Below are 14610 nucleotides of genomic sequence, written 5' to 3'. Positions count from 1 at the left end.
TTGTGTGACTGGTGTTCAGTGGCATACCACAGGGTTGACGTTTCGGCAGAAGGGTCCCGACCTGAAACAACAACTTTCCTGCTCCTCTGATGCTGCCTGGCCTGCTGTGTTCCTCCAGCTCCACACTGTGTTATCTCTGTCTCCAGCATCTGCAGTTCTTACTATCCCTTAGAATAGTTAGGTGGTTGTTTTTGAGTTATGCAGACTTGATGGACTGAATGGCCCGTTTCTGTGCTGTAGATTGTGATGACTCTATGACCCTAACCCCACAAATATATTCTGTTTCTTTCACTTGTGTGTTTATCCAGCTTCACCTTAGCAGTTCCCAATGGTGGTAAGTTTCATATTTTAACCACTCTCCAGATGAAGAAGTTTCTGTTGAGTTCAGTATAAATCATTACTTGATTTATTAATGACTCCTATGCCCTTGCTTCTGGTCTTGCTTGCAAGCAGAAGCATCTCCTCTCCATTTATCCTATCTGTATGTAATTTTGAAGTCTACATAGCCCATCCTCCACTTGTTCTTTCTTTGAGAAAAGAATGCCCATTTGTTCAGTTTTTCATGATATGTGTAATCTCTCAGTTCCGGCATGGTTTTAGTAATTCTTTTTCTGCATCTTCACCAGAGTCCCATTTCCTCTTCATGATTTGAAGATTACTTACAATATTTTTACTGGGTCATCCCAGCACATGGATTTAAACCATGATAGTCATGGGTTTTATCACTTCGGGTCATCCCAAAGTGCTACACAGCTAATGACATACTTTAGAAGTGTACTCATTGTTGCATTGTAGGAAATATGCCAGCCAAATTATGCACAGCAAGCTCCCACAAACAGCAATACACTGTTGGCTGGATTATCTATTTCAGTGACATTTGTTGAATGTGGATAAACATTGGCACGTAGAGTGGCTGATATGTTACTGATTTCTTCATCTCTAGCCCAGTGCGCTGATATCAGTTGAAATATCTGTGTGTCAACAGTGTTGTCTGGTTCCGTTTTAAACGAGTTACAGAAAACTCCAATCAGAATGTTATGAATGATTTTGCCCAGGTGTCCCACAGTACCAAAGCAGTCAAATCAATACAAACACAAGTCGATACGAAAGCAAAACATTCCCACTTTATTCGGAACAAAATTACAATAAATTTTAATTCTAAACATACTACATTTACAAGCGTCCACTCCTCCACCACTGACGCTCAGTAGCAGCAGTGTGTACTATCTACAAGATGCACTGCAGAAATTCACCAAAGATCTTCAGACAGCACCTTCCAAACTCGTGACCACTTCCATCTAGAAGGACAAGGGCAGCAGATTCATGGGGATAACACCTCCTTCAAGTTTCCCTCCAAGCCTCTCCATCCTGACTTGGAAATATATCGCCGTTCCTTCACGGTTGCTGGGTCAAAATTCTGGAATTCCCTCCCTAAGGGCATTGTGGGTCAACCTGCAGGTGGGCTGCAGTGGTTCAAGAAGGCAGCTCACCACCACCTTCTCAAGGGCAATTAGGGACAGGCAATAAATGCTGGCCCAGTCAGCGATGCCCATGTCCCATAAATGAATAAAAAGAATCCCTAATCCTATTTGAGGTAACAAGGTGTAGAGTTGGATGAACACAGCAGGCCGAGTAGGAAGGCTGGCGTTTCGGGCCTAGACCCTTCTTCAGAAATTCTGGCCCTTCTAGGCCCGAAACATCAGCCTTCCTGCTCCTCTGATGCTGCTTGGTCTGCTGTGTTCATCCAGCTCTACACCTTGTTATCTCAGATTTTCCAGCATCTGCAGTTCCTATTATCCCTAATCCTATTTGGCTGCTTACGGTTACAATCCTTCCCGAGTCTCTTGTAAATTTACACAGTCACTGTCTCTGAAACTGCTTTCTCTCTGCTTGTTGCCATGCTGGTTTCCTCAGAAGGCCTCAGACAATGTCGAGAGGTCTGCAGGTGAACTCTGTTTTTATACCTTTTAGATGGTTCTCTGGAACTTTCTGTAGTTCTGACCATTCAGGGAAATACCCTTAATAGTTTGAAACAAGAGAGAGATAGGAAGAATTGCCGATGCTGGAGTCAGAGAACACAGTATGGAGCTGGAGGAACACAGCAGGCCAGGCAGCATCAGAGAAGCAGGAAAACTGATGTTTCAGGTCTGGACCCTTCTTTGGTCCTGACCCGAAACATCAACTTTCCTGTTCCTCTGATGCTGCCTGACCTGCAGTGCTCCTCCAGCTCCATACTGTGTTATCTCTGACTCCAGCATCGGCAATTCTTACTATCTCTCAATCATTTAGATGGCATGATACCGTCAAGTTTCTTTGTGCAGCAAGACCGGTGCCTTTCTGTCTGGGCTGCCCTTTGTTTAGTGGATAAGTTGTTGTGGTATCTGTGCAGATTAACTGTTGCCTTTTACGTTATGCTAATATCGTTAGCACATGGCTGCTGTGTTTGCACTGTGTCTGGAGTGTTGGTTTTGTGATTTGAGTTTTACTTGGCCAATGTACCCAGCATCCCTTGCCATTTGGCCAAGTTGGCAATCTGTGTGTTAGCATTCAGGAGGCTGCTACAAGTGTTGACCAGGGAGGAGCAAACTGCTATTATCTCAAACTTGCTGGTTACAAAACTGTGCCAAATTTGTCTGCCCAGATTTTGCAAGAAGCCAGGGGACAAACCAATTTATTCCAAAAAAAGGAGCCTTTATTTTCCTCTGCATATTATGAATTGGTAACTGAAGGAACAATGTAATATAACTTTCTACAGTTCCAAGCATTTTGAGTTAAAAGGAGGATTTTAAATCATGGTACTTTTCATCAAAGATGCAAACAGATCTCTCAAGGCAACTTGTTGAGTGTAAGACGTTGACGCTGTCACTGAATGGATATTCTGTACTTAATGGAATGTCAGTTAATGCAAGAGTTTTAATTGTTAAAGGCTGGTTTGTAGCTAAGAGTGATAGCAGTACCACATGTAACACAGTAATGTCTGCCGAACAACAGCTTTTATCACAATATTAGTAGTGAAATCATGTCAGTATTGTTGTGTCTTTGCTGCCATGACATGTTCTCAGAGATGAGGTCAGGGTTGAAATCTAGCTCCTGACCAGAACAAGTACCTATCACCTTGAACAGTACAAGCTGAATTAAAAACACAAAATGCTGGAAAAAGCTCAGACCTGAAATGTTAATTCTTTCTTTCTGTCCAAGGGTGGTGCACTAACCTGATATTTTTTTCCCAGCATTTTGTTTTATATTTGACCAATATATCTAATACTTTGCCCGGATCCTGGCCCATGACCTATGAACTTTCTCCAGGACCTTCATTACTGCTTTCAATTCCTGTCCTCTGAACCTATCGTGAAATTAAAACCCATCAGTAAAAATGCTAACATGACAAAAAATTGTGGAATTCTGGAGTATCAATGAATGACATTGCAATAGAACTAGGAAATCTACATTAGGTAAGACATTTGGGTTTGGTAGAGATGTTGTGTGGTATTTAATGTCCTCAAGATGATTATTCAGTGACCCCCTACTGATCGGATAAGGTGCTGTGAAGTCTTGGTGCCACCCCTGTTTGCTGTTAACCTCTCAAAATTATTCAAGAAAGTAAAATTTATTGGAAGAGTTTCAAGGAAGCAATTTATTCTTGCTGCTTTTTTCTTGTTAATGCCTGAAATATTAACCATGCTATTTAAATACATTTTTCTGGTTTAAGATTAGTGGGGAATGATTTAACATGAGTTATCACTAATGCTGAGGTTTAACCAATGTATAGTGACAAGCATGCTGCATGCATTGTTTGTGGGTTGTATCACTACCTTGTGGCATATCCTGTGTCTTTGTATTTATGTATTGATGCTGGGTTTAACTACTGCATTGTGGAATAAAAAATCTGAGAACAATTGGCACAAAAGAAGCCATTCAATTTATCACAGCTGTGAGGGCTCTCTGCAAGATCTCTCCAATCACTCGCATCACTGCCTTGCAAGTATTTCCACTTCCTGTTTTTAAGCAATTCTGTTTTCAAAGTTACTGTTGAATTCACCTATACCACCAACTCAGTGTTCTCCAGATCAGAGATGGAGAATAAATTCTGACCCAACCCCACATCCTGTGAATGAATGAATAAAAAAAAATCCAGATCAGAATAACACTAATCTAATTTCTCTGTCGTCATGTTTGTTCCTTTTAATTCCCAATTAACCTTAAATCTGTGTCCTCTAAAGACTGCTACTGGAAACAATTTCTGCCTACCCACTTTTGTCAAAACTCTTCATGGTTTTAAATATCTTTTTGTAAATCCCTCATTAATATCCTCCATTCTAATATCAAACAATGTCAAAGGATATTTTTACAGGTTGCCAGTGCTGTCTTGGACGTTAAACCTTCAGCATCTTTAATCTGTCTTCATTACTGGAGCTTTTCATTCCTGGTTCTACTTTAATAGCTGTTGAGAAATCTGGAAGTGGACACAATATTCCTGTGTTTGTTTGTATGTCTGTGTATTTTGGAGCTGGGTTTCACCTGTACCTTGAAGAATATGTGCATCTTCACTGGCTTTAGCCTTGGAATGTGTATTACTGGGGTTTACTAGGTGCACATTGTAGCCTATGGTTTTAGTTGCTAGTGTTTAATCTGTACTTTATAGAGTATGCAGTATGTGTTTTGGTGCTGGATTCATGAATCAGAAGACTTTTCAGGGGAATGTTCAGGTCCGATGCCATAGATGTTTGGGATTGTCTGTTGTCCGTTTCCTATTGGACATGGCTTCATAGCACAAGCTGCCTGAATTGGCTACTTCATTTAGGGAGGCCATCGGTTGCCTTGTGTCAGAGGCAGAATGATGAGGAAGGGAAGGTGGTAGTTTCCAAGATTGATCTGAGGCACATTGGGGCAATGTAGAGGGAGTTTTACTTTGCATTTAAACTATGTTCTGATTAACTGGAAATAGTTGATGCTGCTGGATTTGAGCCTGGAACTTCTGGTTCAGAGACAGGGACAATACCCCCTGGATCTCAAGACTTCTAGAGGGATATGTAATGGTAGGTTTTAGAGTGTGAAATAGAAGTCAGGAAGGATGTCAGTTGTAGGGGAACCAAGGTGAGGAAGCTGTTGCACAAGAGGTTACATTTGGAGAAATACAGAGTTTGTCAGGGGTTGTAGGGATTCTGGACGGTGCAGAAATAATGAAGATCAGGGCTAGGAAAGAAGTTAAACACAAGGATAAGAATTTGAAGTGTTGATGACTTAAAACCAATGTAGTTTCAGCAAGGCAGCAGTCATCTTAGGGCTCTGTCTGGAGTAGGATGAGTGTTATCGAATCACAAAATTTGTGGGAGAGTGACAGCCCAGTTAGCTTTAGCTCATTTGGCCTGTGCCTATGTATATGCATCAGATGAGTCTTTTCCCCACACTACTTTATTAAAGTCTATCAGCATGTCATTCTAATCCTTGCATATTCCAATTACAACTCCATATTCTAACAACTCTGACTGTAAGAACTTTCTTCTGAATTACTTATTGGATTTATTAATAACTGACTTAGTTCCCAATCTCCAGTTTTGGATCCCTCACCAGTGGGAACATCAATAGAGCTTTGTTATGTGCTGAGTCTCACAGAGGGTGGAGGTTGAGAGGCCAGACAAGATAACATTGGAATGGTCATGTCTGCAGGTACAATGAGGCTTTCAATTCCAAATGGGCTGAGGTAATGGTGAAGGTGACTGATGTCTGACATCAAATTAGTTGGTCTTTATGGCTGAATGGATGTGGAATTAGAAGCTCATTTCAGGATTGGATAGGATAGGGTGGTGTGCCAACACTTGGTCTAACCTTGAGCCATGACTGAGGCTGGAGATGCAGTCTGTGATCAGGGAGCTGAGTTTTTATTTGGAGCAGCTGAAGACAATGGCTGAGTTCGGCTTATGATGCAGTGACAGTGTCCCAGCCCCTGGACTGGGGGCCTAGCTCAAGTCCCATCTGCTCTAAAGGTGTGTAATTACATCTCTGAACAAGTTGATTAGAAAAATAGGTTACATTTTTAAAAAAGTTTAGCTGGAACAAATTGTTTAGCAAGCAGTCTAGAACACTGATTAAGCAGAAGATTTAAGGGAGTTGGTGAAGTTGTAATATGAAAATGTAACTAAATCTGTCACATCTAATTTACAATTGTTAAGGCTTCCAGGCACAGACTAAAGTTAACAAAAGCTTGCTAAATTGGCAGTGAACTGTACTGATTGGTCCAGGTACACTTACCTTCTCCAAATCATTTGAGTGTTCCATTTGAAAAATGTACATTTATATTCTGGCAAAGACCGTTTAGTTCTTTGTGCAATATTAGACAATCTTAACCAGAAACCCCCTCCATCACGGCAGGCTCATGGTGTTTGGCGGCAGTCAGACACATCAGGGTAGGTGTCACGGTGGCTCAGCGGTTAGCACTGCTGCCTCACAGAGCCAGGGACCCAGGTTCAATTCCACCCTCGGGCGACTGTCTGTGTGGAGTTTGCACATTCTCCCCGTGTCTGCGTGGGTTTCCTCCAGGTGCTCCGGTTTCTTCCCACAGTCCAAAGATGTGCAGGGTAGGTGGATTGGCTATGCTAAATTGCCCATAGTGTTCAGGGATGTTTAGGTTAGTTGGGTTAGACATGGGGAAATCAGGGGTAAGATAATGGGTCTGGGTGGGATGCTCTTCGGAGGGGCGGTGTGGACTTGTTGGGCTGAATGGCCTGTTTCCACACTGTAGGGATTCTACGATTTGGGAAAACATAATAAACCCCTTGAAAGTTTAATGTTCAGTTCAATATTTAACCCAGTCTACTACTACAGTGTTGAGGGAGTGCTGTCCTCGCAGTTTCTGTTTTTCAGATCTGCTATGAAACTGAGCAATGGAGGAAGAATGTGGGATATTATGGCTGGCATGCCTCCTTCAACCAAGAACACCAAAGAATTGATTTAATGTATTTTTTATGTGGTGCTGCATGTGGAATCTTGCTCTTCGCTGGTTGGCTCCTACCTACATTTGCCCATATGGTAGTAACTGCACCTGGAATGTCACTCAGTGTTGGTGGAGCACATTGTGATATTTCTGAGAGACGTGATAAGTCACAATCTAAGACCAAGTCCTTTACAAGCATCAGATGCTATTGGTGTTGGTGAGCCTCTTTGTATGGAGCATTTTTGGTTAATGTGCAGTGATTAATTACAAAAATGTTATTGCAGGTTTTATTCTGCCGGTGAATTCACCTAGTTTACACTGACTCAGTAACCCCTCTCAACTATATTTATCAATTGCATAGATTAATTAATCTACTATCATTAGGAGTGCTCCTTCCACCCTGCTCTGCATTATAATGAAATATCCCAGAATTAATGTTGCCATGCAGTTTAAATTTGTTTCCTGCAGATAAACTGAGCTGGCTGCTCTTGGCCAGTGAACTTGGTGTAATTGCACTAACGCATGGTTACTGTCCTTACTGGGGATGTTGCTTTCTGTTAATTTACAATCTGTTGTGTGATTTTTACTCACTGTATCTGATCTGACCACCTGTGTCTGTTTCCTCTGTTCTGGCCTCCCTGGTTGGCTGGGGTTTGATGGATGCTGCCAATCGCTGCAGGAGTTGGATGAGGTACTGTCCAATTTATCATTCGTAAACTGCAAATGGGTGAAAGTTTTAGTGCTAGGGCCCAGTTTAATCTTGTGTTGAGAATTCAACTGCAACAGGAATTTTTAAATGACTTGCAAATATTTACTTTGTTTCAATACTCCCTCTTCTACCTGTAATCACCTTTGATATGAAACATTGCCAACCCACATTTGAAACACCAAATGAAAATTCTCTGGAGGATCGACAGTTTACTGCGTTTGATAGAAGAGGCTGCCCAGTCTTGCCTTATACCATTGTAACATGGTTTAAAAGAGTGTAGTCAAATATTTGACGTGCTTTTCTGCTTGCTCCTGAGTTAGCATTATTTTGAATCAAATCATTTGCCAGGACTTATCCACTTAGAAACCGATGCTTGGTAGTAGATGTATGTACTATCTCCAAGATGCACTGCAGAAATTCACCAAAGATCCTTTGACAGATCCTTCCAAACCCATGACCGCTTCCACCCAGAAGGCCAAGGGCAGCAGGTACATGGAAGACCACCACCTACAAATTCCCCTCCAAGCTACTCACTATCCTGATTTGGAACTATGTCACTGTTCCTTTACTGTTGCTGGATCAAAATCCTGAAATTCCCTCCCTAATAGCATTGTGGGTCAACCTACAGCGTGTAGACTGCAGCAGTTTGAGAAGGCAGCTCACCACCACCTTCTCAAGGGCAACTAGGGATGGGCAGTAAAATGCCAGCCCAGCCAGAGATGCCCTCATCCCATGAGTGGGGAAAAAAAGACATTGCCCAAGTTTGCCGTGCTGAGTTGAGACCTATGCATGTGCACTCAGCAGTTTACCTTCTCATCCCTTGAATGCGGTCCCACTTTATTCTTTGTAGAATTCTGTAGCCAGAGCCTCTGGTATAAAGGCCCACACATCCTTTACTGCTCTTACTGAGTTCCACAGGTAGCCCATCCCTTAGCAGGTTAGCTTTCACAGCTTTGTCCTTGCTTTTAAGTCAGTTTGTGGTCTTACTGTCTTTTCCTGTGATCTTCTGCCACGCCATCTGTATACTCTCCCACTGACTTTGATTAACCACTCACCCTAGCTCTCTCTGCTCCAATCAGAGGCCAGTCAGTGCCAGTATCCCCCACTATCAGAGTTTCTCCCTAAGTCGTAACTTTTGTCTTTTCCATCAGACACATCAAGGACCTCCTATTCAATAACGTTCCCTAACAGTGGCCCAAGTTTGCTTTTTGTGAGAGACGTCTGGATGCTACAACCAACAGAATGTAAATTCTTCCCACACATGCCTGTTCCCTGAAATTCCATTAATCTTTTTCTATTTCTTTTCTTGATTTACATTTGAGTTTGGCAGAGCCTTGAATATAACCTGTTTGCTGCTGGCTGTTTCATTAGAGTAGCCTCATTGTGCAGTGGCTGCCTTCTGTACTGCATTGCACATCATAAGTAGTTGATTGAGACCTGATTTTGCCTCTTGGGAGCAGCAAGGTGCTTGAGCAACATCGACAGTAAAAGGGCATAAAGAGGGGGTCTTTGAATGAAAACCATGAGGTGGTGGTGGCCTCTTAATTCACTATGTCTGGGACCATAGGGATATTTCACTGGATCAGTTGACTGGAGGTTTCATTCCTGGAGGCAACACTGCAGCAATATAGTATGCTGGCCTGTCCACACTTGGGAGTACTGGGTGTAGTTCTGTTTAACCTGTTTTTCTAATCAGCCTGTTCAGAGATGTTATTACATACCTCTGAAACAGGTGGTACTTGAACCCAGGCCTCCCAGTCTAGGGTTAGGGATATTACCACTGCACCAGAAGAGGGCCCTTTACTGTGCTACAATGAGAACAAATACAGACATTCATATGGGTGCAGAGATGGCCTAAACCCCAAAGTAAGGGAGTTACTATTGAGGAAAGGCTGGAACTTAATCTCTCCATTCTAGAGAGAGTTGGAGATCGGTAGATTGTGTTAAATAGCTGAAAGGGTAAATCAACATTGTTAATTACCGTAAGTTGAAGTGACAAAGATTAATTAATAAAGGCTAAAATTTATATCTTGGGAATTTCTTCGCTCCAAAACTTTTAAAAAAGGAGTTGTTTGGAACAACCATCAAGGATACTTACAGTATAGTTAAATTCTAAAATGGAGGACATAGAGTAGCAGAAGAGTGGGTTTCAAATTTTATTGGTTGAAGAACATCTCTTAAATGGTTCAGTAATCATGGTTCCTCTACCGTAAACTGTGAGATGTTCAGGATATGAACATGTATACAGTGTTTCAATAATATGGTTAAGTATACAGGCATTCTCTCTGATATGATGGTGTACCTGCTACTCACTGCAGAGCCTCTTTATACATGATGTAAAGTTTGCTGTACTCTGTTCCTAGCTCCTGACTCTCATCAGCTCACCCCTGGCTGCCTCTCATTTGCTTTCTCTTCACCATGGCCCTATGTGGTCTCCTGCCCTGCTTGATGAGCACGTTCACATTATTTTGCAGGCCCCCTGCAAACTGTGTACAGAGGCCCAGGGGTTCCAGCTTGAGAACCTTTATAGATGACTGGACAAGTGACTGCGTTAGTGAAACAGATACAGCTTCTATCTCCAGTGGATTGGGGACAGGTTGAGGTGGTGGTGTTGGGGCTGAGTCATATATATAAGTCATATATATGAGGTTTCTTGAGGTTGGGTGCAGGCAGCAACATTTTGACCTGTATCCAGGGGGGAAGGAGTCAGGTTATAAGCATCGTTGTCCCAGAGGTGTGGGTAACATGTACTTGTGTGATTGCTTAATGTATCCAAACATGGTTGGAAAGAATTGTGGAGTGACACTCCATTTCCTCTCCAGATGTAATGTGTACTTTTCAAATGTGCCATCAACCAAGCTGTCTGCTGTTTGGCCAACTGACTGGGGTGTCACTGCCTCAAATTTGGCAAGTCCACATTGTGCGGGTTTTGGGAGCTGGTTCAATTGAAATATTGTGGCAGAAATTGCCTGACCAGTGAAGCCTGAATCATTGTCTTGGTTCCACACCTCAAGATTTACTGTGTCTCCAGTATTTTTCCTGCTTCCGTCTTCTGTTCATTTCCTTTGGAAATAGGGACTGTATCAGCTACTATTGAAATGAAAAAGTTACACAGCAGAGATCCTGTACTTGGGAAAGCTGCAAAGTTTAGCACTTTCTGTGCAACAGCCTTAGGTTCTTAAAATAAAGGACCTGATTAAAAATTTGACAAGGCCTGGTGCCCTTACTTTTTTGATCACTCCTGGGATATGAGCATCAGATTATGGCAGCATTTATTCCCATTTCAGATTGCCTTGGAGAACGCCAACATCTTGCTGTGTAGAAACACCCACAACTCTGTTAGCCAGGATTTTGACCCAGTGATACTGAAGGAATGGCGATGTGTTTCTAAGTTGGGATGGTGAGGGGAAATTACAGGTGGCGGCGTTCCCATGTATCTGCTGCTCTTGTTCTTCTAGGTGGTAGAGATAGCAGGTTTTGAAGGTACTGTCAGAGGAGCTTTGCTGAGTTACTGCAATGCATCTTGCTGATGTTACAGACTGCTATCTCTGTGCGTCACTGATGACAAACTGAATGTTGAAGTTGTTAATGGGTTGCTTTATCTTGTATGATGTTAAGCTTCTTGAGTGTTTTTAGAGCTGCACCCTTCCTGACGACTGGGGGAGTGTTCTGTCCCACTCTGACTTGTACCTTGTTGATTGTGAACAGGTTTTGGGGAAGCAGAAGGTGAGGTACACAATACAGAATTCCTAGTCTCTGACCTGTTGTTGTAACCGCTGTATTTATATGGGTAGCCTAGTTCAGTTTTTGGTCGCTTGTAACTCCCAGAATGTTGTTAATAGGAATTCAGTGATGATAATGTCATTGAACAACAAAGGGTGATGCTTAGATTCTCTCACTGGAAGTGGACATTGCCTTGCACTTAAATGGCACAAATGTTACCTATCACTTCTCGGATCAAACCTGGATAATGTCCAGATCTTGTTACATTTGAACGTGCACTGCTTCAGTATCTGAGAAGTCACAAATGGTGCTGAACATTGAGCAATCATCAATGAACATCCCCACTTTTGACCTTATGATGGAGGTCATTGATGAAGCAGCTGAAAGTGGTTGGGCCTAGGACACTGGCCTAAGGAACTCCTGCAGTGATGTCCTGGAGCTGAGATGACTGACCTCCAACAACCACAGCCATCTTCCTAAGTGCTAGGTATGACTAGAGATTTCCCCCAATTCCCATTGACACTAGTTTTGCTGGGCTACTTGACGCCACACTCAGTCAGATGCTGCCTTGATGTCAAGGGCTGTCACTCTTACCCTGGAATTCTACTCTTTTGTCCATGTTTGATCCAAGGGTGTAATGAGGTCAGGTGGTGAGTAGTTCTGGCAGAACCCAAGTGTGAGTATCGTGTGCTACTGGCTAGCACTATTGATGACCCCTTTCGTGACTTTGGTGATGTTGGAGAGGAGACTGATAGGACGGTAGTTGACCAGGTAGGATTTGTCCTACTTTTTGTGTACAGGACATGCCTGGCAATTTTCCACACTGCCAGGTAGATATTACTGTATGGAACAGCTTGTTAAGGGTGCAGCAAGTTCTGGAGCACAGGTTTGCAATGCTTCTACGGGATTGTTGTAAGAGCCGATAGCCTTTGCAGTTTTTCAATACTGGCAGCCGTTTCTTGATATCACGTGGAGTGCATCAAATTAATTGATGACTAACATTTGTGATGCTAGCGACCTCTGAAGGAGGCTGAAATGGCGCATCCACCTGGCAGTTCTGGCAGAAGATTGTTGTTAATGCTCCAACTTTATTTTTTGCGCTCATGTGGTGCCACCCCACCCTCTGCAAAATAAAAAAAACCATCGAGGATGTGGATGTTTGTCATAGAGTCATACAGCTGTACAGCATGGAAACAGACCCTTCGGTCCAACTCGTCCATGCCGACCAGATATCCTGAACAAGTTTTTAGTTCCATTTTCCAGCATTTGGCCCATATCCCTCTAAACCTTTCCTATTCATATACCCATCCTTGTCATTTAATTGTCTACCACCATTTATGACTGAATGTGACAGGCCTGATCTGATCCATTGGTTTTGGATTGCACAGCTGCGTTGTGTGCTGTGTGGCAAGCACTAAGTCCCGTGTCATAGTTTCAACAGGTTTTTAGATAGTCTCTTGCACTAATTATTGAGCCAGGGCTGATCTCCTGCCTAGTTGGTAATGATAAACTTGGTAATGGATATGTCAGGCTATGAGGTTACGGATTGTGGCTGAATATAATGCTGCTGTTAATTGCCCATGACATCTCTTGAGTTGCTAAATCTATTTGAAATTTGGTCCATTCACGACGGTGATAGTGCCATAGGACCCAAAGAAGGGCAACTTCATTGTGAAGAAAGGGCATCATCTCTGCAGTGGCTATATGTTGACCCCACTTCGACCAATACTGTCATGAGCAGACCCATCTGTGACAAGGTCAATATGCTTTTTCCTTTTGTTACTTCCCTCACCACCTATCAAATATCTAGTCTAATAACTTTGTCCTTTAGGACCCATTGCTATTGGTTTGGAGTAATATACAGGCAAGACCAGTGAGGGGCAGCAGCTTTCCTACCCAAAGGGCATTAGTAAATCAGATGGGTTTTATGGCAATCAACAATGCATGGTATCCATTAGCCATAAGTTCCAGACCATTTAGTGAATTCAAATTTCATCATCTGCCTTGGTGGGATTCGTACCTGAGTTTCCCAGGATATTAGCCTGTTGATCTGGATTAGTAGTTAGGTGACATTCTTCTTTTCCTCTTGAGTATCTGGAGATGTGCAACCAGAAGATGATGTTGGATTGCTATGTAGGAGGGGTACATTGACTGTATGCTTGTCTTGTTGACAGATAGCTGATGATCGTATGGCATTGGTGTCTGGGATCAGCCTGGATCCAGAAGCTGCCATTGGTGTAACTAAGAAACTGCCTCCAAAATGGGTGGATGGAGTGGAACAGGTAAGTGACTAGTACATTGCTGGGTAATGAAGTCTTACAGGTTTAGGATTTCATTGGGGAAGTTAGATAGGTATTTAGGGTATTGTGCGTGTAATGGTTGGGGAGTGTCCAAGAGTCCCTTCAGTGAGTGAGTGTTTGGTGGTGAGGGTTGATCTTATGTCTTTTTGACCAGAAAGAACAGGTGTCCCTATCATCAGCTGTAGGTTTTGGGGGAAGATCTTTCTGGCAAAGTATAGGGAGGCTTCCTAAAATCAAATTCTGGCAGACAGACAGAGGAAAGTGGGGCTCCCCACAATCAGAGTGGGGGGCTTAGTGGTGGCAAAAGATGAGGAGATTTCCTGTAACCAGCTATTGCTTGGGGTTGCATTCCAAATGGAACGATGAGACTTTCAAACTGCATTTATATATGACCTTAACGTTGCAAACCAGGTGTATCACAGGCAACCTGTAAGACAAAGATTGATACAAAGTCTCATAAGGAGATATTTAGACAAGGGACCACAAACCTGGTCAATATGGCAGGTTTTGGGGAACAACTTAAAGGGACCAGTGATGCAGGAAAATGGAGAATTTAGAGGCAGATTTCCAATGCTTGGAAATGCAGGTGAAGTCACAGTTGCCAGTAGTGCTGTGATGAAAACAGAAGATGAGGCCAGAACCAAAGGAACACAGTGTTCTCAGAGAGATGTAGGGCTGTTGGAAGTAGCTGAATTGGAGTGGAATGAAGTCATGGAGAAATTTGAGTGTAGCGGTAAGCTTTTTTTAAAATGGGAGATGTTGTGGAAACAGTGGTCAATGAGTAGAGGAATGATAAGGAACTAGGAGGTGGTGTGAGCCAGATGCATTGGCAGTACAGTGTTGGATGAGCTGACGTTTACGTGGTGTGGATAATGGGAGGCCAGCCAGCACGGCATTCAGAGATAAAAGCAGAAATTGCTGGGAGTCTCGATGGCTGAAGAGTCCCC

General features: G+C 42.8%; 1 protein-coding gene across 3 annotated transcripts in view; it reads left to right on the top strand.

Annotated features, from left to right (window-relative positions):
* stx16 (syntaxin 16) overlaps positions 1-14610 on the top strand; it is a 45309-nt gene that overhangs the window by 5176 nt on the left and 25523 nt on the right. For 2 of the 3 annotated variants that reach the window (XM_020522370.2, XM_048608640.1), the window contains exon 2: positions 13538-13645. In XM_020522370.2, the coding sequence (XP_020377959.1) occupies positions 13538-13645 (108 nt within the window). Of the gene's footprint in view, positions 1-7610; positions 7623-13537; positions 13646-14610 lie in introns of all 3 variants that reach the window. The other variant, XM_020522369.2, reaches the window with a different exon arrangement.

This window comes from Rhincodon typus, chromosome 19, assembly GCF_021869965.1.
Source record: "Rhincodon typus isolate 14 chromosome 19, sRhiTyp1.1, whole genome shotgun sequence".
Taxonomy (NCBI): domain Eukaryota; kingdom Metazoa; phylum Chordata; class Chondrichthyes; order Orectolobiformes; family Rhincodontidae; genus Rhincodon; species Rhincodon typus.
This window is presented reverse-complemented; position numbering and strand designations above follow the sequence as displayed.